Genomic DNA, 19,503 nt, shown 5'->3' with positions numbered 1-19,503 from the left:
TAGGGATCTTCCCCCATGCAGACCCTGGCTGACCCCTAGCCTCTCCCATTCAGTCAGACACATCTGCCCCCGTCTCCATGTGCCCTCACCCAGCCACTCCCCTGTCTCTATGTAGCTCTGCATCCCCTTCCCCATCACCATGTGTCCCTGTGCTCCCCCCAAGCCACTCCCCTGTCCCTGTGTCTCCCTGTATTCCCTGCCCATCCCCGTGTCCCCTCTCCCCCGCCCCATGTGTCTGTGTCCCCACCCAGTCACCCTCTATTCTTTTTCCCCGTCCCCATGTGTGTCTGTGCCCCCCAGCTACTCCCCTGTCCATATGTCTCTGTGCCCCCACCAGCCACCCCCTTCACTATGTAGCTCTGCATCCCCATCCCCATGTGTCTCTGCACCTCCCTCCCCCCTGTGGCCCTGTGCCTCCACTCCCATTCAGCCCCTGCCCCAGTCTGTCCTCCCCGACTAGCCTTTATGAGCCCCTGTCTGACCCTCTCAGCAGCCCCACTCTGTCTGTCTCTCCATAACCCCTGTCTCCTGCAAAGGCAGCTCTCTCTCTTCCCTCACTGTCGCGGAGCTGCAGTTTTACTCTATCACCACATCGCCCTCTGGTGGGGAAAAAGGCAGAACTGCAGCAACATTTTGGCAGAAGCTTTTTTCTGCACACAAAATAAGAAATCTCCAGAGCTCATTAATTATGCATGTGTGCTGTAGCGCAGAATTCCCCCAGGAGTAACAAGTGCCTCTCAATACACATCTTAAAATATACACACAGTTTTAATGTCCTCAGAATGGAGAATGGGGAAAGGAGGTTAAGAAAACATGATACTTAAGAAGATTTAGGCCGAGTACAACTATGGGCCTAAATTTGCAAAAGTAATGTGATTTTTGAATGCTTCCCCTACCTTCTAAAAGGTTGCCCACCTTTAAGGTTCCTTAGGTTGTACCCAAAATCGAGTTGAAAATTCAGGCAGTGAACTTCAAAGAAGGAGGTACAAGCTGATTTTTAAAAAAACCAAAACCTCTGTGTTCGTGTGTGCTTGTGTGTCAGAAAAACATGGTATACTGTTGAGAGCCCTAACAGTTTCTCAACCCAGGTTTTGTCTAATAACGCTGTCTACATACAGAGCATTAGTATGTTGATCTTCCCTGAGCAAAAGTTCCATGACTCATTTTTATTGGTCTCTTCCATCTTGGCAGAACACCTGGGTCTTCCAGGTGCATCCCATAGGAAAGGAGCAAATAGCCTCCCTGGGCCCCAGGGAATTAATCCCAGAGCCAACCTTCCCCTCGATGCAAAACCATGCTTAAGTAAGAGTCTTGGAGAGACTACTAAACTACCTTTGGTCTTTCCTTCATACGCTTCAGATCAGTAATGAATTTCTTGACTATTTTTGTTCTGTTGTACAGAATTGAACAGGAAGATAATGAACTAAAGCACAACTCCACCTTAAAGCAGTTGATGAGGGAGTTTAATACTCAGCTGGCTCAAAAGGAGAGGGAATTGGAAACAGCTGTACGTGAAACTATCAGTAAGTGAAATGTTGTTGTAATCTGTATGGATTTGTTGTTTTGTTGTCTGTTACAAATACATTTGTCAATTTCAGGTTAACTTTTGTGGGGTCAGTTTCATATGGGTATCATAGAGGAGGAAGAGTCACAGATCTGGGTAGTAGCCATTGTTGTATGAAGTTAGCTCTGCCTAGAGGGCTACCAGGTCAGGAAAACCAGGTCAGGGGAAAAAAAACTTCTTCCGCAGTAGGGAATATTATTCTTGCCTAGGGAGCAATTGTAAAGCTTGTAAGATGCACACTGGAAACTTTGTACTTTTGCATCTGTTCTTTCTTATACCCAGAGACTGGGTTCCCTAGCTGTTGCTGTGGATTTCTGCACCTGCCAGTGTGTAAGACACCTGACTTGTGTAAGACACCTAACTTTTTAGGAATGTCTACAGGTAAATTGTAGGTACGTGAGATGATTTGTAACCTGTTACATGAGAGGAAAGTCAAAGTACAGTAAATGTATTTGGTTGGTGAGTTTGCATTTTAAAATTTGTGTTTTCAGCACAACACACTTATAACAAGCATTAGACAAGGGTGTCTGACTGTAGTCTTTGATGGCAATTGTTTAAGAAAATGTATATTTGATTATGAATTGGAAATACATTCCCTGAGCTGCACCCTGCAGCTTTTAGCCCTGAGAGTCAGTCTAACTTGTGCCAGCTGAAAATGGTCCCAAAAGGATCATATGTCAGCTGGGAATAGCTGAAGCACAACATGCTTCTTCATCTACACTTTGCCTGCCCCTGTGCCTAAAACTGTGAGGGGAATGGGGAGGCATAGGAATTGGTTATTTTGGCTCTGTGCTTGCTAGAGATGCCCCTGTACCTGGGGAATTGAGACAGGGAATTGCAGATGTTTTCTGCTCCCTCATCCTGGCAGAATAGGGCTCTAGATTCAGGCCAAGACATGGAACTAAAACTGCTACAGGGGCACTCATGGATGATCTCCTGTCAATGGATAGAGGTTAGACATCTGTTCTTATCCTCTTGTACCTCTCTCTAGCATTCAGCACTTCAGTGAGATACTGGTGTCCTATCCAAGAGAGGTGACAAGGGTCCAGGGTAATATGCTAAAATGGTTGGGTGTATCCCTAGAGGGAGACACCCAATGAGTAGTGATGGGAAACTCCACCTCCACTAGACCATTCACTTGTGGAGTCTCAGAGGGATCAGTTGTGTCTCTAGTTCTTTTCAACATTTACATGCACCCACAAGTTGAACTGGTCTTACAAAATGGACTCAAATGCCAGCACGAGGTAGGTGAGTCATGCAGCTCTGCTGATTCTTCTCCAGTACCACCGAGATAATCCAGTGTTCGGACAAGATAGCTCATGAATATAGAACAACTGGCTGAACAAGCAAGACATCAGTGAGGCGGTGGGCAGAGGAAAGTATTTTGAAGAGTTTGCAGCTATGGTGCAGTCTCCTTTGGTTGAAGGTACACACTCAAAATTGGTCAACCAAGTCTTTAGTTTAGGAATGCTTCTGGATTCTTTCCTGATGGTAAGGTCTTGTATAGCAACATTCGGGGTAACACTTTTGACCGTCTCTGGTTGGCTAGGAAAATCTGTTCCATCCTGGTGGATAAAGACCTGGCCTCACTTATTCTTGCCTTCATCACCTCTTGGCTGGACTAGAACAATCAGATATACCTGGGCACAAAGACTGCTGTGCTTAGGAAACTCCCAACTAGTACATAATACTGCAGTGCTTCTCAGCAATACAGGCTGCTGCGAGCACAACAAACCTATCCTCTGCTCTATATGCTGACTTCACATAGAATATCAAGTCAAGTTCAAGGTCTCAGTCCTTATCTTCAAGGCTCTCCATGGCCTAGGTCCAGGATAGCTTTAAGACCACCTAAAGCCCTGAGATAAAGAGCATGTCAACAACTTCATTCCCTGGAACAGAGGAACTCTTCAACAAAGGTAAATTTCATCTTTGTGAGACAACTTTCTCGGGGCCAGTCCTGGACTGTGGAATGAACTTCCTGAGGACCATCACAAACCTCGCTGCCTTTTGATTCAAATGCAAAGCACACTTCTTTGACTTTGCCGTCTCTAACATAAATACATGTATATTTTAAAAAAAAAATCCCTTATCAAAACAAAGACACTCCAAGGATGAGAGAACAAACATGCAACAGATAGTCACGTTGCTTAATGCACAGCTGGATGACACTCAGTTACTATGATCATGTGTATGGTATAAAAACCTACATAGTATAGTAGCATTGAATCTGCTGCTAAGTATTATGACCTTTCACCTTCTTGAAATCTGTTCGGCACTCAGGCTGGAAAAAAGAGACACCCTACTTTTAGACCATATATAGCATGAATTGTTTGACTTCCTTGATTTTTGCCTCTTGAAAGATTTTTTTCCTTCTCATACACCTTTACAGAAGTGACTTCAAATCTTACTTTTTAATCTTGGTCATAATGTGATGTTGTTTTTTATTTGTTAAAATATAGCTACCTACTCAGTTGTGATATTTCTTGACTTTTTTAAAAAACAGGTAAAGCCCAGGATGTGGAAACTGAACTGATAGAAACCCATCATGCAGAGACAACACAGTTGCATAGAAAAATTGCTGAAAAAGATGACGATCTAAAAAGAACTGTAAAAAAGTATGAAGAAATCCTTGAGGTATCTTTCTTGAGAGTGATGTGATTCACTACATTTCAGTATAATTCTGTTTTTTAAACTTCCCAATGGGTTCTTTTAGGCAAAAATTTTAATCTTTATAGGAGATTTTTAAAAACACATTATTATATAAATGCTTCTTATGGGTTTAATAATTCAGATTAAATTTTTTTGTTTAGATCTAAATATTCCCCTGCAGCAGGGGTGGTCAACCTGAGCCTGAGAAGGAGCCAGAATTTACCAATGTACATTGCCAAAGAGCCACATTAATACATCAGCGGACCCCCATCAGCTCCCCACTCTCCTCCACTCCCAGCGCCTCTGACCCACCGGCAGCCCCACTGATCAGCGCCTTCCCCCTCCTTCCCCTCACCTCCTGATCAGCTGTTTCGTGGCGTGCAGGAGGCTCTGGGGGCGGAGGAGAGAGGAGCGAGGGCACGGCAGGCTCAGGGGAGGGGGCGGGAAGGGGTGGGTGGGGGCAGGGCCTGTGGCAGAGCCAGGGTTGAGCAGTGACACCCCCCGGCACACTGGAAAGTTGGCGCCTGTAGCTCCAGCCCCAGAGTCGGTGCCTAGACAAGGAGCCGCATATTCACTTCTGAAGAGCCGCATGTGGCTCCAAAGCCACAGGTTGGCCACCTCTGCCCTGCAGTGTTTGCACTTAAAATGCTTCTGCATTTTGCTAGTCCGAGAGAATCCCAAAATGAAGCTGGCTATACACACAAATAAGGCTAGTTTGCTTTTAGTGCTCAACTGAGATCTTGATCCGGCAGCGAAGTCCATAAAATCCGGAGCCCAAGTAAGTTAATCAGGGCTCTGCTTAGTGTTGGGGTGGTTTCTGACAGCTTATCCACTCAATAGCCTCCAAGACCTTATCCACTCAGCTCAACTCCAAACTTGTCACTGAGGTTTCTTTATTGGTATACAATCAACCTACTTTTGAGATGAACAGGCTCAAGCATAGTAGGTGGGTACCAGACATAATACACATCCAAGGCTACACAGAAATCCCCTTAGTTTATATACACATCACACTCACATTCACTATACATTGCATTACTTGTTTTGAGACTGGTTTGGTTATTTTACAGGAACCAATCCCTGTACAACATACTCTGTCCACTGCTGTCTGTGTTCTTGGACTTAGTAAATGGTTCCCTCGGTGTGTCCCGTGTCCACCCCCCCTCCCCCACACACCCTTATCTTAGCGAGCTCAGACATTGTCTTTTAGCTTAGTGACCTATTTACTTATCTTGGCACAAACTTTCTGTTTTCAGCCTGCTGATCTAGTCCCCTCTCTAATCCTGTCATCCAAAAAATGAGGCCTACCTGTGTTTACTTATTCATGTCAAGCCAGGCCTACACTTTTTAGATGTAAAGATCTGCACACGCATCTGAATGTAAGAGCAGTTTCCAAAATGAAATGCAGAAAGTAAACAAATAGCATGAAGTAGCCTGAGGTTTTAAAAGGATTCAAGTTTAATAATCAAAGATGGTGTTGGTTGCATAGTAGCAATTAAAAAAAGTAAATGGTTTTGTCCCTTCAGTGTTCCTTCAGTGACCAATGTGAAGGACTGCATATCAGACAAAGTTAAGAGGGCTATGTTCTATTTTAAAAATAGAAAGGAATCTAAGGGCAGAAGACCGTATTCTGGTTTTATACCTCATACATCCTGAAGAGTTCAGTGGATGGGCCAAGTGTGTAAGGCAGGGTAGAATTTGGCCCAGAATCACTTTCCCTGATTTAATTTCCTAATTTATAACAATAAAGTTAACCCCTTTGTGTCATAATTCTAATTTCTGTGTTTTGGGCGTATTCCCACCTTTTTTTTTCATCTACTCTCTTGTATGGTTTAGACACAACAAATCCTGCATCTTGTCAGGGGGTTAGACTAGATGACCCTTGCAGTCCCTTCTAACCCTAAGTTTTTGTATAACTTTTTGTGACTAGGGCTCTACCTTTCAAAGTCTGCGTAGAGCTTCCTCAATGTTTTTAAAATTCCTTTTGTTAAAATTTCAGGTTTCTGATATGCCTTGTTCCTATCATGTTTTGGTATTTACACTATTTTGATTGCTGTGCAATTGAAATAAATGAAATATATGAAGAGCTTTGTGTAGCTCGAAAGCTTGTCTCTTTCACCAACCGAAGTTGGTCCAGTAAAAGATAGTAACTCTCCCATCTTGTCTCTCTAATATTCTGGGACCAACACGGCTACAACACTGCAAACATGAATTTTACATACCCATCTCTTCTTTTTCATGAATTTTATAGTCTGATAAGTAATGATGAGTACCTCTAGTGTATACAACAGAGCAGATGTTAGAGAAAATTACAGAAAACTGTTTGTCTCTACATGTTCCAGATCTTAACACCCTCACTTCCAGGCAGCATGGTTTTGTTGTATTTAGCACTGTGAAGTTAGCTTCCATTACTTTATTAGAAGCAAGTAATAAAGTGTTTGCTATCTTGCTTCTTAGATTACTTTTTAAAAAGCAATCATAGCTCAGCAAAATATTAGGTGGGGAATGTGTCGACTCTTAAGATCTCTTCTCGGAATAGGAAATATAGCTATCAACATTAACTTTAATAGGGAGAAAATGGCTATCCATTATTGCCCCTTCAAGTACCCCTTTATGGTTTGAGCAACAAATTTCATATCAAGTTTCTTGCAGTATAAAAATGTGCAGTGTTCTTTAACAGCTATACATGTTATGGTATAAAGACTAAATAAGTTATATTGTTTACTGCTTATGAACTATATACTGTAAAACTATTATGGGTGCTTCTGCCTATATAAATCTGTGATTACCTTTTTAAAACTAGTTAGAGAAATTTAGTAATCTCAGTAAAGATTGTAATTTGACATCTGGACATTATAGAAGACAAAGAAATAGATCAGTCTACTAAACTTTATATGATTTTATTTACTTTTTATTCTGGCATTTTTATCAGGTGTCTCCTTATCTTTAATGAGAAATACTGTGTGATAAAGGGTTTATGAAAGTCGCCCAATTGAGAGGATTTACAAGTCAATGGTAATCTATAATTTGTGTTCTGTGATCTTCAAAACACAAACTAAAATATCTCATTAGAGGAAAAATTGAATGTTGCACTAGAGTTAGGTTAATCTAGATTTATGTATGAGTTAAAAATGAAGGATCTCGTTTAAAGTGTGTAATCTTTCATTTGTCATAATTCCCCCCATGTGCATGCAGTGCAGGCTTTGTGGTTAAGATTTGGGAAATTACAATTTTATTGATATCTTCATATTTCATCATTATGAAATCAGAATAGAATTTGGTTTATATATTGCCAAAGTACAGCCAGTGCTCTACAGAACGGTGAGACTATAGTGCAGGTGCTGTGGCATGCATTAGAACCAAAGTCCCCCTCTCGGTAGTACTGACTGGGCCCAAAGGTTTGGAACTCCAAGACATTTGAGGAGACGCCAGAGACAAAGCTAAATTGCAGTGCCAACTTCCTGCTGCTTTCTCTGCAGCAGATTTGGTCAGGATTTTCTTAGCCGTTGGTCAACCAAGAACTGGGGGGGAGGCACAACATTGGAGTTTTAAGCCGAGTTTTGTGAAGTAGATGTTCTTAAAACCTACCGTGTCATAAAATACTCCCTAAACTATATTGTACAGGGAAAATGCCATTGATTGACTGAATATGAGGAAATAATGCTATCTTCATTTCGTTACGTGATATTCTACAGGGGTCTGAGGCCCACATCCCTGCTCTAGTCCTCCATTTTCTTCTGCATTGCTTATCCCTCATCTTTTTTCACTCTTCCTCATTGTGTACCTTTGTCCTCCACTCTTCTTTGGTTTGTCTACATGTGGAAACTGACCAGCTGTTGTAGAATAATTATTCCATTATAGCTATTCTCGTTTAACTCTCCTGTGTGGACGCTATCTATTGTGGAATAAAAGTGACTTTATTCTGGAATAATTACTCCGTTAATTTTTCTGGAATAAAATCGTTTTTATTCTGGAATAGTGTCCGCATGGGGGAGTTATACTGGGACAGGTATAGCTGAATACATTATTCCACTTTAGCTGTGCTGGTCAGTTTCCCTCTGAAGACAAATGCTCAGTCTGTTGCCAAAGAAGCTCCAGCTTTAGCATCTCTTCAATGCTACTTTATTAGGTACAGCTGGGGATGGATACAATTTCATAATTTACAGGTATACTATTCCAGCCAATTTTTCAGAGTTTATTAAGATGTGGTGTAGTATGTTTTCTGTAAATTTGGCTTCAGGACCCTTAGTATTGCTTCATGTACTGTTTGTATGAATACAAATTCAGTATGAAACAAAGACTATATCAGTTAATGTAGCTGGATCTATGGTGAATCCAGTGAGTTGAGATTAATCAGTAAAAGCACAGCTCAGAGTTGGAGGGTGCGGCATTGACTTTGTTCTACCTCTGCTGTGTTATTAGGCAGTACTGAGGAAAAAATATTGTAAGCGTATGCATAAGCAGTAGCTATTCAGTGAGATGTGTGTTTTATAACTTTCAGCAGCAGAAGGCTAGTTTATATCGGTATTTTTTGGGGGGACGGGAGGGTGGGGGGTGGTTGTTTTTTGTTTTTTAAGTCTGGTGCACAGACCCCAGAGATTATAGCTATGTGAGAGTAGATAAAATTGGAGCTGTAAACTTGATCGTTGCCCTTTATTAAATAAAATAGGCTTAAATATTTGCAGCATCTTCTTTTCCCTTCCAGAAATTTCTGATCACTGCTGCTAGCTTAATTTTAGAATTAAGATAGCCCCAGTGTGCTCTATTTTATCTCTTGTTGAAAGAGCAGAGATACTTTAAAAACGTTTAGCCATTCGAAAGAGCCACCATCACTCCACTTCAACCTCAGTTTCTTTCAGCCATACAATTTCTCTGACCCTAAGACCGTTTTTTTTCTTGCCTTTGCTCCCAGTTGTATGCTGCTTGGCGCAACTCTGCACTTTCCATTGCCATACTGTTAATTGCTTTAAATATGGAGATGCTCCTCTCATCAGAGAAGACAAGTTGCTTTGGAGTGTGAGGGAAAAAATGGAGGGTGCAGGGCTGGGGCAAAATTTATTTACTGGCATACAGAGACATAACCACAAAGTGTACATCACAGTTTATGATTTGCAATCTTGCCTAGAGTTTAGTCTTGGTAAATTGTTATCATTGAAGATTTGCTCTCATTTTTCTCCCGTATACAAACTGTTGCCAGATCCTGTCCATTGTTATTGTTTTTTTGTTTGTTGGTAACCTCTCTAAAATATATTCTTTCCTTTCCATCTCTGCAGCTAATGCTTAGTCCATTCCTTGGTTATCTCTGGTCTAGATTACTGTAACCTGTCTCTCTCTGGCTTCCAGTTTGTCACCGTGCCCCACTGCATTCTGTTCACAATGCTGCTACCAAAAAAAAAGAAAATGCTTTTGTTGTGTGTGACAGGGTGGGTGAGGTCATATCTTTTATTGGACCAACTTCTGTTGGTGAGAGAGACAAGCTTTCAAGCCACACAGAGCTCTTGTTCAGGCCTGGGAAAGGTACTCTGAGCGTCACACCTAAGTGCACGGTGGAACAGATAGATTAACATAAGTACAGTAAAATCTGTTTTATCTGACATGTTGGGGGAATGTAAGCCAGTAAGTGAAAAATGCTGGTTAACTAAGAGGGAGGGAGTTTGGGTGTGGAACTGGGGGTTGAGGCACGGGTTCTGGGAGGGAGTTTAGGTGCGGGAGGGGACTCGGGACAGCGGATTGCGATGTGGGAGGGCGTGCTGGATGGGGAGAGGTACTCACTTCAGGCGGCTCACCGCAAGTGGTGACCTGTCCTGGCTGCTCCATGGTCAAAACACGGTTAAGCAGCAGCTAAGCAGCTCTGCCCGCTGCTGCCCCCTCAGCTCCCATTGGCTGCAGTTCCCAGCCAATCATAGGACTGGAAGGGACCTCAAGAGGTCATCTAGTCCAGTCCCCTGCACTTATGGCAGTACTAAGTATTATCTAGACCATTCTTGACAGGTGTTTGTCTAACCTGTTCTTAAAAATCCCCAGTGATGGAGGTTCCACCACCTACCTAGACAACTTATTCCAGTGCTTAACCACTCTGACAGTTAGGAATTTTTTCCTAATGTCCAACCTAAACCTTCCTTGCTGCAATTTAAGCCCATTGCTTCTTGTTTTATCCTCAGAGGTTAAGAAAAACAATTTTTCTCCCTCCTTGTAACAACTTTTTATGTACTTGAAAACCGTTATCATGGCCACTCTGAGTCTTCTCTTTTCCAGACTGAACAAACCCAGTTTTTTCAATCTTCCCTCATAGGTCATGTTTTCTAGACCATTAATCATTTTTTGTCGCTCTTCTCTGGACTTTCTCCAGTTTGTCCACATCTTTCTTGAAATGTGGCGTCCAGCGCTGGACACAATATTCCAGTTCAGGCCTAATCAGCGCGGAAGAATTTTCTTGTGTCTTATTTTCAACACTCCTGCTAACACATACCAGAATGATGTCTGCTTTTTTTTGCAATGGCATTACACTGTTGACTCATATTTAGCTTATGGTCCACTATGACCCCCAGATCCTTTCCAGTACTCCTTCCTAGGCAGTCATTTCCCATTTTGTTTGTGTGCAACTGATTGTTCCTTCCTAAATGGAGCACTTTGCATTTGTCCTTATTGAATTTCATCCTTTTTACTTCAGACCCTTTCTCCAGTTTGTCCAGATCATTTTGAATTTTAATCCTATCTTCCAAAGCACTTGCAACCCTCCGAACTTGGTATCATCCACAAACTTTGTAACTGTACACTCTCTATACCATTATCTAAATCATTGATGAAGATATTGAATAGAACTGGACCCAGAACTGATCCCTGCAGGACCCCACTTATTATGCCCTTCCAGCATGACTGTGAACCACTGATAACTACTCCCTGGGAACGGTTTTCCAACCAGTTTTGCACCGACCTTATTGTAGCTCCATCTAGATTGCATTTCCCTAGTTTGTTTATGAGATAGTCATGTGAGACAGTATCAAAAACTTTACTAAAATCAAGATATAACTAGCACATGGAGTGGGGTCAGCACGCAGAGCTGCCTGCCGTGCCTCCACCTAGGAGTAGCCGGGACAGGTCGCCGCTTGCAGGGAGCCGCTCAAGGTGAGTGGCCCTCAAATTCGGCACCGCCACCCTCTTCCATGCCCCAATCCCCTGTCCCGAGCTCCCTCCCGCACCCAAACTCCCTCCCAGAGCCTATGCCCCACACCCTGTTCCACACCGCACCCCTCTGCCAGCCCCGCACCAACCAGACTATAAACCGGAATTTCAGTGAAGATCAGAAATGCCGGTTTATGGAGCTTTCCGGTTGCTGAAGTGCCAGATAGCACAGCTTTTACTGTAGTTAGTGCATGGTCTGAGGGACCATTCACGGTGGAGTGGCCCATTAACACTTCTGCAGTCATAGAAGAAAAAGGGGTGGCGGGTTAGTGGGTTAATATTGTAATACAGATTGTTCTGTGTGTCAGGCTTTGTCTACACTGGACTTTCGTCGGTAAAACTTTTGTCATTCAGGGTGTGGAAAAGCACGCATATCCCCCGAATAGCGAGAGTTTTACCGACGAAAAGCGCTGGTGTGAACGGCGCTTTGTCGGCAAGAGAGCTCGTTGGGGGTGGAAGTTTTTTGTTGGTGGGAGAGCTCTCTCCTGCCAACAAAGAGCTGGTACACTGCGCACCTTTTAGCAGCCCGGCTGTAGCGGCACAGCTGTGTCGCTAAAAGGTACATAGTGTAGACATAGCCTCAGTCTATTCTTGGAATCCTTTCATGGGTTTTCTCTTGTCTTTTATACCAATTTCAGGCTTCAAGTTCTGCACACTCTGTCCCTGACTACATAGGACTGGAAGGGACCTCCTGGTCCCCTACTGTTGCAGCCAACACCATCATATAATCCCATTCTTAACTCTTTTTTTTTTTTTTTTTTTTTTCTTATTCCTGAACCCAGCCAACCTCACTTCCTTTGCATGGACAGTTCCTTTCCTCCCTCTTAACTGCTTCTGTTTTATTCCTCTGAATCAAGTATCCATGCATTTTTCCCTGCTGCCCCTTACACCTGGGGCGTCCTCGTACTGTGCACAAGTCAGCTAAACTGTATTTATTGAAATCTCTCCTTAAAACATCTTTGTGAAGCCACTAAGTAGTAATCTTCTGTACTTTGTCAGCATTATAGTACAACAAACACACACACATGCCATACCACTCTGAGATGTTAACCTCCATCTGGCCTAGGGTTGCCAACTGTCCAGGAGTGTCCTGGAGTCCCCAGGAATTAAAGGTTAAGCTTTAATTGAAGATTATCATGTGATAAAACCTCCAGGAATACATCCAACCAAAATTGGCAACCCTGATCTGGCCATCCAACGTGGTTTGTGTATGAAGTAGTCTCTCTTATATTGCACATCCACATGGTAGAGACGATTTTCAAAAGTATATAAATGACTTAAGCCAGGTCTATACTACAGACCTACACTGGTATAAATACGTCGCTCAGAGGTGTGAAATATCCACACCCCTAGGCGTTGCAGTTATACCATCTTAATTTCCACCTCCACCCCGTGTAGACAGTTCTGTGTCGACAGGAGAGCTTCTTCCCTTGATATAGCTATCACCTCTCAGGGAGGTGGATTAACTAGCCAATGGGAGAAGCTCTCAGGTGATGTCTTCACTGCAGTGTTAAATCAAGCATAGATAACTTGATTTAACTCCTCTCAGTAAGCCTAGTTCAGCCACACTGCAAATTACCACGAAGTACACAGACTCATTGGATTGCAGAGTGATTGTGTTAGCAGCTGATATGTGTTTTACCAACCCTAGCTGTAGACTGTGTCCCCTTACAAGTTAGTCAGCTTGAATTAAAAGCACCACCACACTCAAGCTAAGGGGGTTTTGTGTGTAGACAGAACTTAAGTTATAACGTGAGTTAATGCTGCAGTGAAGACAAGCCCTTACAAGTATAAGTGCGTTTTCAAAAGTGACTCAAGCTGTTAGGAGCTTAAATCTTATTGAAAGTCAATGGGACTTAGGCTTCTAAGTCACTTAAGTGCTTTTTAAAATTTCACCCCATGTCTCTGTTTTGTAAAGTACTAAGCATATTGGTTAGAGCTGGGTGGGAATTTTCCATCAGAATGGCTTCCTGAAGGAAAATGCCCTTTTTGCAAAATCAGAATTTTCTCTAGAAAAATTTCAGGTTTTTTGAAAATCCATTTTTATTTGGAAAAATCAAAACGATAACACATCAGCTGCCTGCCTGGAAGGCTCTTGTCAACTTTATTTTCTGTCTTCCAGGCAGGAAGCTCGCAAGCCAAATGGAATCTTTTTATTTAAAAAAAATTTCTATCCTGTGGATAACTTTGAGGTTTTTACTTTTTGTTTGGAAATGGGACAGCTTTTTTCTGATCCTTAAATTTTCAGTGGGACAAAAATTCCATTTTCCAGTCAGATCTAATATTGATAGTACTCAATACTGTTAAACTATACACTCCTGGTTCTACCATATTGATAAAATGCTTTGTATTTACTGACCATCTTTATTGGAGGCAGATTAATAGTTTGTAACATTTTGAATGCTGCTGAGATGTAAATAAGTGATTTATGGGCATGACCGTTAATTAAGATGACAAGCTAAAATCATCAAGAAGTTCTGGAACAGAAGATTCCCAATCTTTTTTTCTAAGCGAGAGATGTTCCTTTAATGAAATGGAAATAGTTTTACTTAATGTATAGTCTGATTCATACTGCACTGTCCTATAACTGCATCTTTATTGACATCTTAATGTTGGAATTGTAATATGTATGACAAGACAATTTTAGACTTCCAGGATACTCACTCTGGCGCAAAGCATGGGATTTACTGCTGTGTACATCTTGCCCCCCCCCCCCCCCCCAAAATTAGGGCTAGTAGCTAAGGGTGTGCACTACTACACAAAGGACCTTGAGACTTTTATTCTGCTTTTCAAGCCAGGAAAAGTATTTTGAAACTCATAATAAGGATGATCTGTTTCACTGCTACGCAGTGATATTGCTTATCTTTTCAGTCTTTGGCAAATACGATGACAACAGTTGCTACTGTAGATATACTTAATCCTTTCTCAGCACAAAAGTTTCTCAAACTTTGTTGCATGACCCCGGGGGGGGGGGGGGGGGCAAAGCCGAAGCCTGAGCGTGTCCACCTGGGGCAGGCGGACCAAAGCCCGAGGGCTTCAGCCGCAGGCAAGGGGCCTGTAGCCTGAGTCCTGCTGCCGAGTGTTGAAGCCCACGCCCTACTGCCCGGGGCAGTGGGGCTGGGGCTTGGGCTTCAGCCTTGGGCAGTGGGGCTCAGGCTTTGGCTTTGGCCCTGGGTTCCAACAAGTCTAACGCCAGTCCTGAGGACCCCATTAAAACAGGGTCATGACCCATGCTGGGGTTCCGACCCACAGTTTGAGTACTGCTGAACTAGATACCTCTTGAGGTCTCTTCCATCCCTAGACTTCTATGATTTTATTGGGCAGAAATTTGAGGAGCCCTGTGGAGTGCCCAGAATGAAAGGGTATAAAATCTTTAGGAATTTCATTCGCACCAAGACACCCAACTATGATGTGGTCACCACTTTGGAGGGGGAAGGGTTATTTTTATGTCCCTTCTGGATTTAATGGAGAAAAGGGGAGATTGATTTAGACCTTTTTTGAGCTAAAAATTAAGGTGACTTTGCTTGGGGTCCCAATACATTTATCTTTGAAAAGTAGGAGTCACTATGTGTTCTGGGGCTGGAGAGTACTGGTAGTCATAAAGTAGAATGTATTTTTATATGTTTTCCTACATAGAACTGTAAAACACTTTACAGTTAAAACCACTTCCATATAAAGGTTTGATTACTCTCAAGAGGATGAACTACATACAAAGATGGGGTGCAGCAAAAGCGCTCAGTTTCAAATTCAGTAAAGATTTAAGTAGATATTATTCTTATGCTTATCTGCAAAGTGCTCAGCACACATTTAGTGATGCATAAATAAAAAGACTATTACAATAGGAAAGGAAAGAAATGCAGTAATGGGGCAAGGGAAAGATACAGAGGTTTAGTGTCAATTGTATACTGGAACAAACAGATTTGATTGCATGGCTTGATGGGTAATACTTCAATAATTCGTAGACAAAGTCTGGAGCTTTGTAAGTGGTGCAGAAAAGGAAAACCCCTTTCCCGTCAGGAAAAAGTCATTGGGATGGAATAGAAGAGACTGATACTGGAGGAGCAGAATGCGCAAGTGGAGAAATGGGCTATATGGTCAGAAAGGCAAGGGAAAGGAAAGAGAGAGAGCACTGAAAATGAAGATGGCAATTTTAAATTAAATTCAGTGGATAGGGAGTCACGCAGTCTGAAAGGAGGTCAGATGGTCTCACTTCCTGAATCAAAAATTGCTTGACCACACCATTAGAACCTCAGTGAAGTTCCAAGAACAGAGATTTAGTACAACCTTAGAGAGAATTAAAATATTGGAGACAAGACGTGATTAAGCCCCGGTCATTGCCAATAAATTGAAGATAGAAAATTTTGTTTGCATGACATGTCTCTTTCACAAAATCTCTATTTGCTTAAATTGATCTACCTACTGTACACCTTCTGGAAGTATTGAATATCATTTGAATGCCTTTTTTCTACTCATTAAAAATGTATAATCCTTACTAAAAATTTTCAAAAAGCTAACTAATTGTTTTTGTGTTTGACAATTGAAGTTTTGCCCGCATTAGCTGATAAGTCCCTAATGTCATTCCTCATTTTCAAGGTAATATAAATTGAGTAGTCCTAAACTTTCAGTGAGAGCCTTTGCATTTCAAGTTGATTATTTTCCTCTCTATATGAAGCTGAGCTATTTTTTAAGTGCTTTTTGTATAATCCGGTGAGAAGGTTTTAAGAGTTTAGACATTAACTGTGTAGTATGTAAATTAATGCAATTATTTTTCATTCTGAAGGCTCGTGAAGAAGAAATGACAGCAAAAGTAAATGAGCTGCAAACACAGCTGGAGGAATTGCAGAAGGAATACAAACAAAAGCTGGCCGATGAGGAGAATAGGCACAGGGAAGAAGTGAGCTGACATTAATATTTATACTTGTAACTTTAGGCATTAGTGTCACAGTTTTCATGAGACCTTGTAGTAGCTGTTAATTGGCCTGGGTTCTGTTTATATATCAGGTTTTGGCTTTCTTGTGCAATTCTGAATTCTTTGACCAATCTGTTTTGCTGCAAGTTGTGCAATATTTAATTTGATCTTGTTTTAATAGTTTGCTTTTTGGTTGTGTTTTCCCCTCTGCTCCTTTTTTTTTTATACATTGACTTTACACTGGAAGCACTTGTAACTTGTTCAAGAGGATGCAAAATTTTCCCATTTTAATTATATGAAATTTGGAATTGTAATGCCTCCATAGGAGCAATAGTCTGGTTCTGTTTCAAAGTGCCTGTGTAAATACAATCATTGTATCCAAGTTATAAATACTTGCAGAATAAGGATAGGATTTTTAAAGGAACCTGAGGTAGTTAAGGGTCCTAATGCCATTGAAGTTCAATAGAGTCTGGGCACCTAACTCCCTTAGGCTCTTTTGAAAATCCCTGCTGAATTCTTTTCTGATAATATGTATACAAACTTCATGTTCATCTCTCCAATCTGATGTCACATGAACTTTTTATTTACACACACATTGATACATATTTGTTCATTCATAAGTTATTTGCTGATGCATTGAGAATGAACCTTCATTGCATAGTTGTTGTCTTGATGGAGAAATGCTACAATTGTTTGTACAGATGACACTTGATAATGATCTATTCCCATTCAGATGACGACATTTTAAGGTCACTGATGATTATTTTTGTTTTCATGTGTTTTCATGTGTCGGATTAATATTTATAATGCCTTCCTTTTGATCTTGTGTAAAGGGAGCTCCATTTATTTTGCAGATGTTTAGTTATTAGGACACCATTCTCACACTCCCTGACCCAAAGAATTGTGTGGCTGTCAGGTGTATGTGGTGGGAGTGGTTTTCCCCTATTTGGTTTAAAAGTTGTTTGGCTGTTTGCCTTTGTTTTTCTTCCCAGCTCTTTTCACTTTGGAATTGCTTTCCTAGGACACTAGCTTTGCAGTTTACCTAATGCAATGGTGCACCTTTGCAACATTGAGGGGTTGGGTAAGCAAACTGTGCAGTGCCAGTGGGCCACATATATTTACATAAATTCACATGAATTGTGTACACATTTGCATAAATTTAAGTGGACATTTTGTTAGCTTTATACTCCCCAGGATGCATTTAGAATAAATGGAACCTGTATAAGTAAAATATTTTATGACCCTTACTACCCTTCATTTTCTCTTGCTCTTTCTGTCCTTATCCATATTCTTCTTCCATTTTTCCTTTTTGCTGTTTTTTTCTGCTAAGTTAACAAAACTGTTCAATCTTCAGGTTCAAGTAAGTTAAAGCTACTCCTTTTTAGGAATTGATATTTGTTCGCTGTTGTTTCTTCACATCCTTCTAATTTATAAATGGCTTTCTTGTAACACTTCCCACACTACGTAAATGTAGATCTAAACCAAAGCTTGCACATAGTATAATTAGTTTTAAAGTAAGTATAATATTTTTGCCATAGCATTTGTTTTTATTCCATGACATGACAGATAAAATAATTATTCACCAATAGCCAACATCTAAAATTTTCAACTGGGGTGTTTGAATCTTTAGAAATGAACTCTAACAGCAATGAGAAGGTGCCTGTTCAAGCAAACTCCTGCTCCTGTTGAATTTGAGCTCCATACGGAACACAGAAGTACATTTTTTATGGCATGCAGAAGGGGAACTTCTCACCTGCAATCTGAATGTTAAGGAATCTTGTCTTGCTGAGGGACCCATGAAAGCAGCTGTTTCCCTTCTGCGCTCCATCCGAGGGCACGACAGAAAACCTTAGGTAGTTAGTACGTAAAGGTCATCTAGTGTCCTCTGTATATTTCCAGTCTTGGGGATGTACTGATAAGTGGAGATGAGACATGGAAACCTTCTGGTAGAAGTTCCTTTTAGGGCTAGTCTACACTGGTAATGCTAAAGTGCTGCCACGGCAGCGCTTTACTGTGGCTTGTGTAGTCACAGCAGAGCGCTGGGAAAGAGCTCTCCCAGCACTCTTAAAAAACCCACCTCCACGAGAGGCGTGGCTCCCAGCGCTGGTGCACCGTTTACACTGGCGTTTTACAGCACTGAAACTTGCTGCGCTCAGGGGGGTGTTTTTTCACACCCTCAAGTGAGAAAATTGCAGTGCTGTGAAGTGCCAGAGCGCTCATGCGCCTCTCCCACCCTCACCCTTAGTGTATGCACACATTCTGACAGCATGGCTATAAAAGAGGATGTGGTGCCTATTGCTGCCTTAGTTCCTTTCACTTGCAGCAGTGAAAGAGCATGAATCTCTCCAGACCTTGCAGATCCGTAGTAATATAAGTGCCTTTTTAGATTAGTTATTGTTAAAAAGTTTTATAGTTAGGATAGTTTTAGATTAGGGTTTTATTTTGGAGTAGGAATACTTACTCGTTCCTTTTGGTAGATCCCAGTGCAAAGCAGCATGTTTTTAAGAGGTGTCTGGTGGGCATGTTTGGTGCCTGAAATGACTAGATGAAAGTCATTCCACGGCACACTGTGCTATCTGCAGCACATTTACTCCTTCGGCCAAAAGGAAAGACAAAGTTGACTTCAGGCCCTTCCGTTACAAGAGGCTTTGTTGGTCAAGCCAGTGGGATCCAAAATAATTCCAAGGGATCTGAAAGGAAGGATAGGAGAGCTGAAAAAATACAATTTTAAGTGGAAAAGATTGGTTATGTGGCTGTCTGAATATTGACCCTTGTTCAGCCCCCATGCAACTTATTTTAGAATATTTACTATGCTTGAAAGCACTGGGTTTGTCTGTCTCCTCCATTAAGATCCACTTAGCAACAATAGCAGAGTTTGTCACACTCAGTAATGGAAAATCCATTTTTCGCATATGTTGCTGAAAAACTTGTTAAAAAGCTTATTGAATTTGGATCTGCAAGTATGGGACACTGCACTTCCGTGAAATTTGAACTTCCAATTTTAATGCAACTTACGTTTCCCCTGTTTGAATCTCTAGTGAGCTGCTCTTTGTTGCATCTTCTGTGAAGACAGCTCTTATGATAGCAATCACTTGTGCTAGAAGGGTTAGTGATCTACATACCTTAATGGCAGACCCACATTATTCTGCTTTTTATAAGGACATGATGATTCTTAGACTGCATCCCAGATTCTGTCCTA

The 19,503-nt window shown here is 41.6% G+C and overlaps 1 protein-coding gene across 3 annotated transcripts in view; it reads left to right on the top strand.

The window, feature by feature from the left end:
* The window catches only part of GOLGA4 (golgin A4), a gene marked incomplete at its 5' end in the record, with an annotated part of 103,425 nt that overhangs the window by 60,531 nt on the left and 23,391 nt on the right, over positions 1 to 19,503 (top strand). For all 3 annotated transcript variants that reach the window (XM_084618165.1, XM_084618164.1, XM_084618163.1), the window contains 3 exons: positions 1,402 to 1,523; positions 4,068 to 4,198; positions 16,176 to 16,289. In XM_084618165.1, coding sequence (XP_084474291.1) covers positions 1,402 to 1,523; positions 4,068 to 4,198; positions 16,176 to 16,289 — 367 coding nt within the window. The remainder of the gene's footprint in view (positions 1 to 1,401; positions 1,524 to 4,067; positions 4,199 to 16,175; positions 16,290 to 19,503) is intronic.

This window comes from Lepidochelys olivacea (assembly GCF_965140295.1).
Source record: "Lepidochelys olivacea isolate rLepOli2 genome assembly, chromosome: 2".
Lineage (NCBI taxonomy): Eukaryota > Metazoa > Chordata > Testudines > Cheloniidae > Lepidochelys > Lepidochelys olivacea.
Note: the sequence above shows the minus strand (reverse complement) of the source record. Positions and strands in the feature narration are given on the sequence as shown.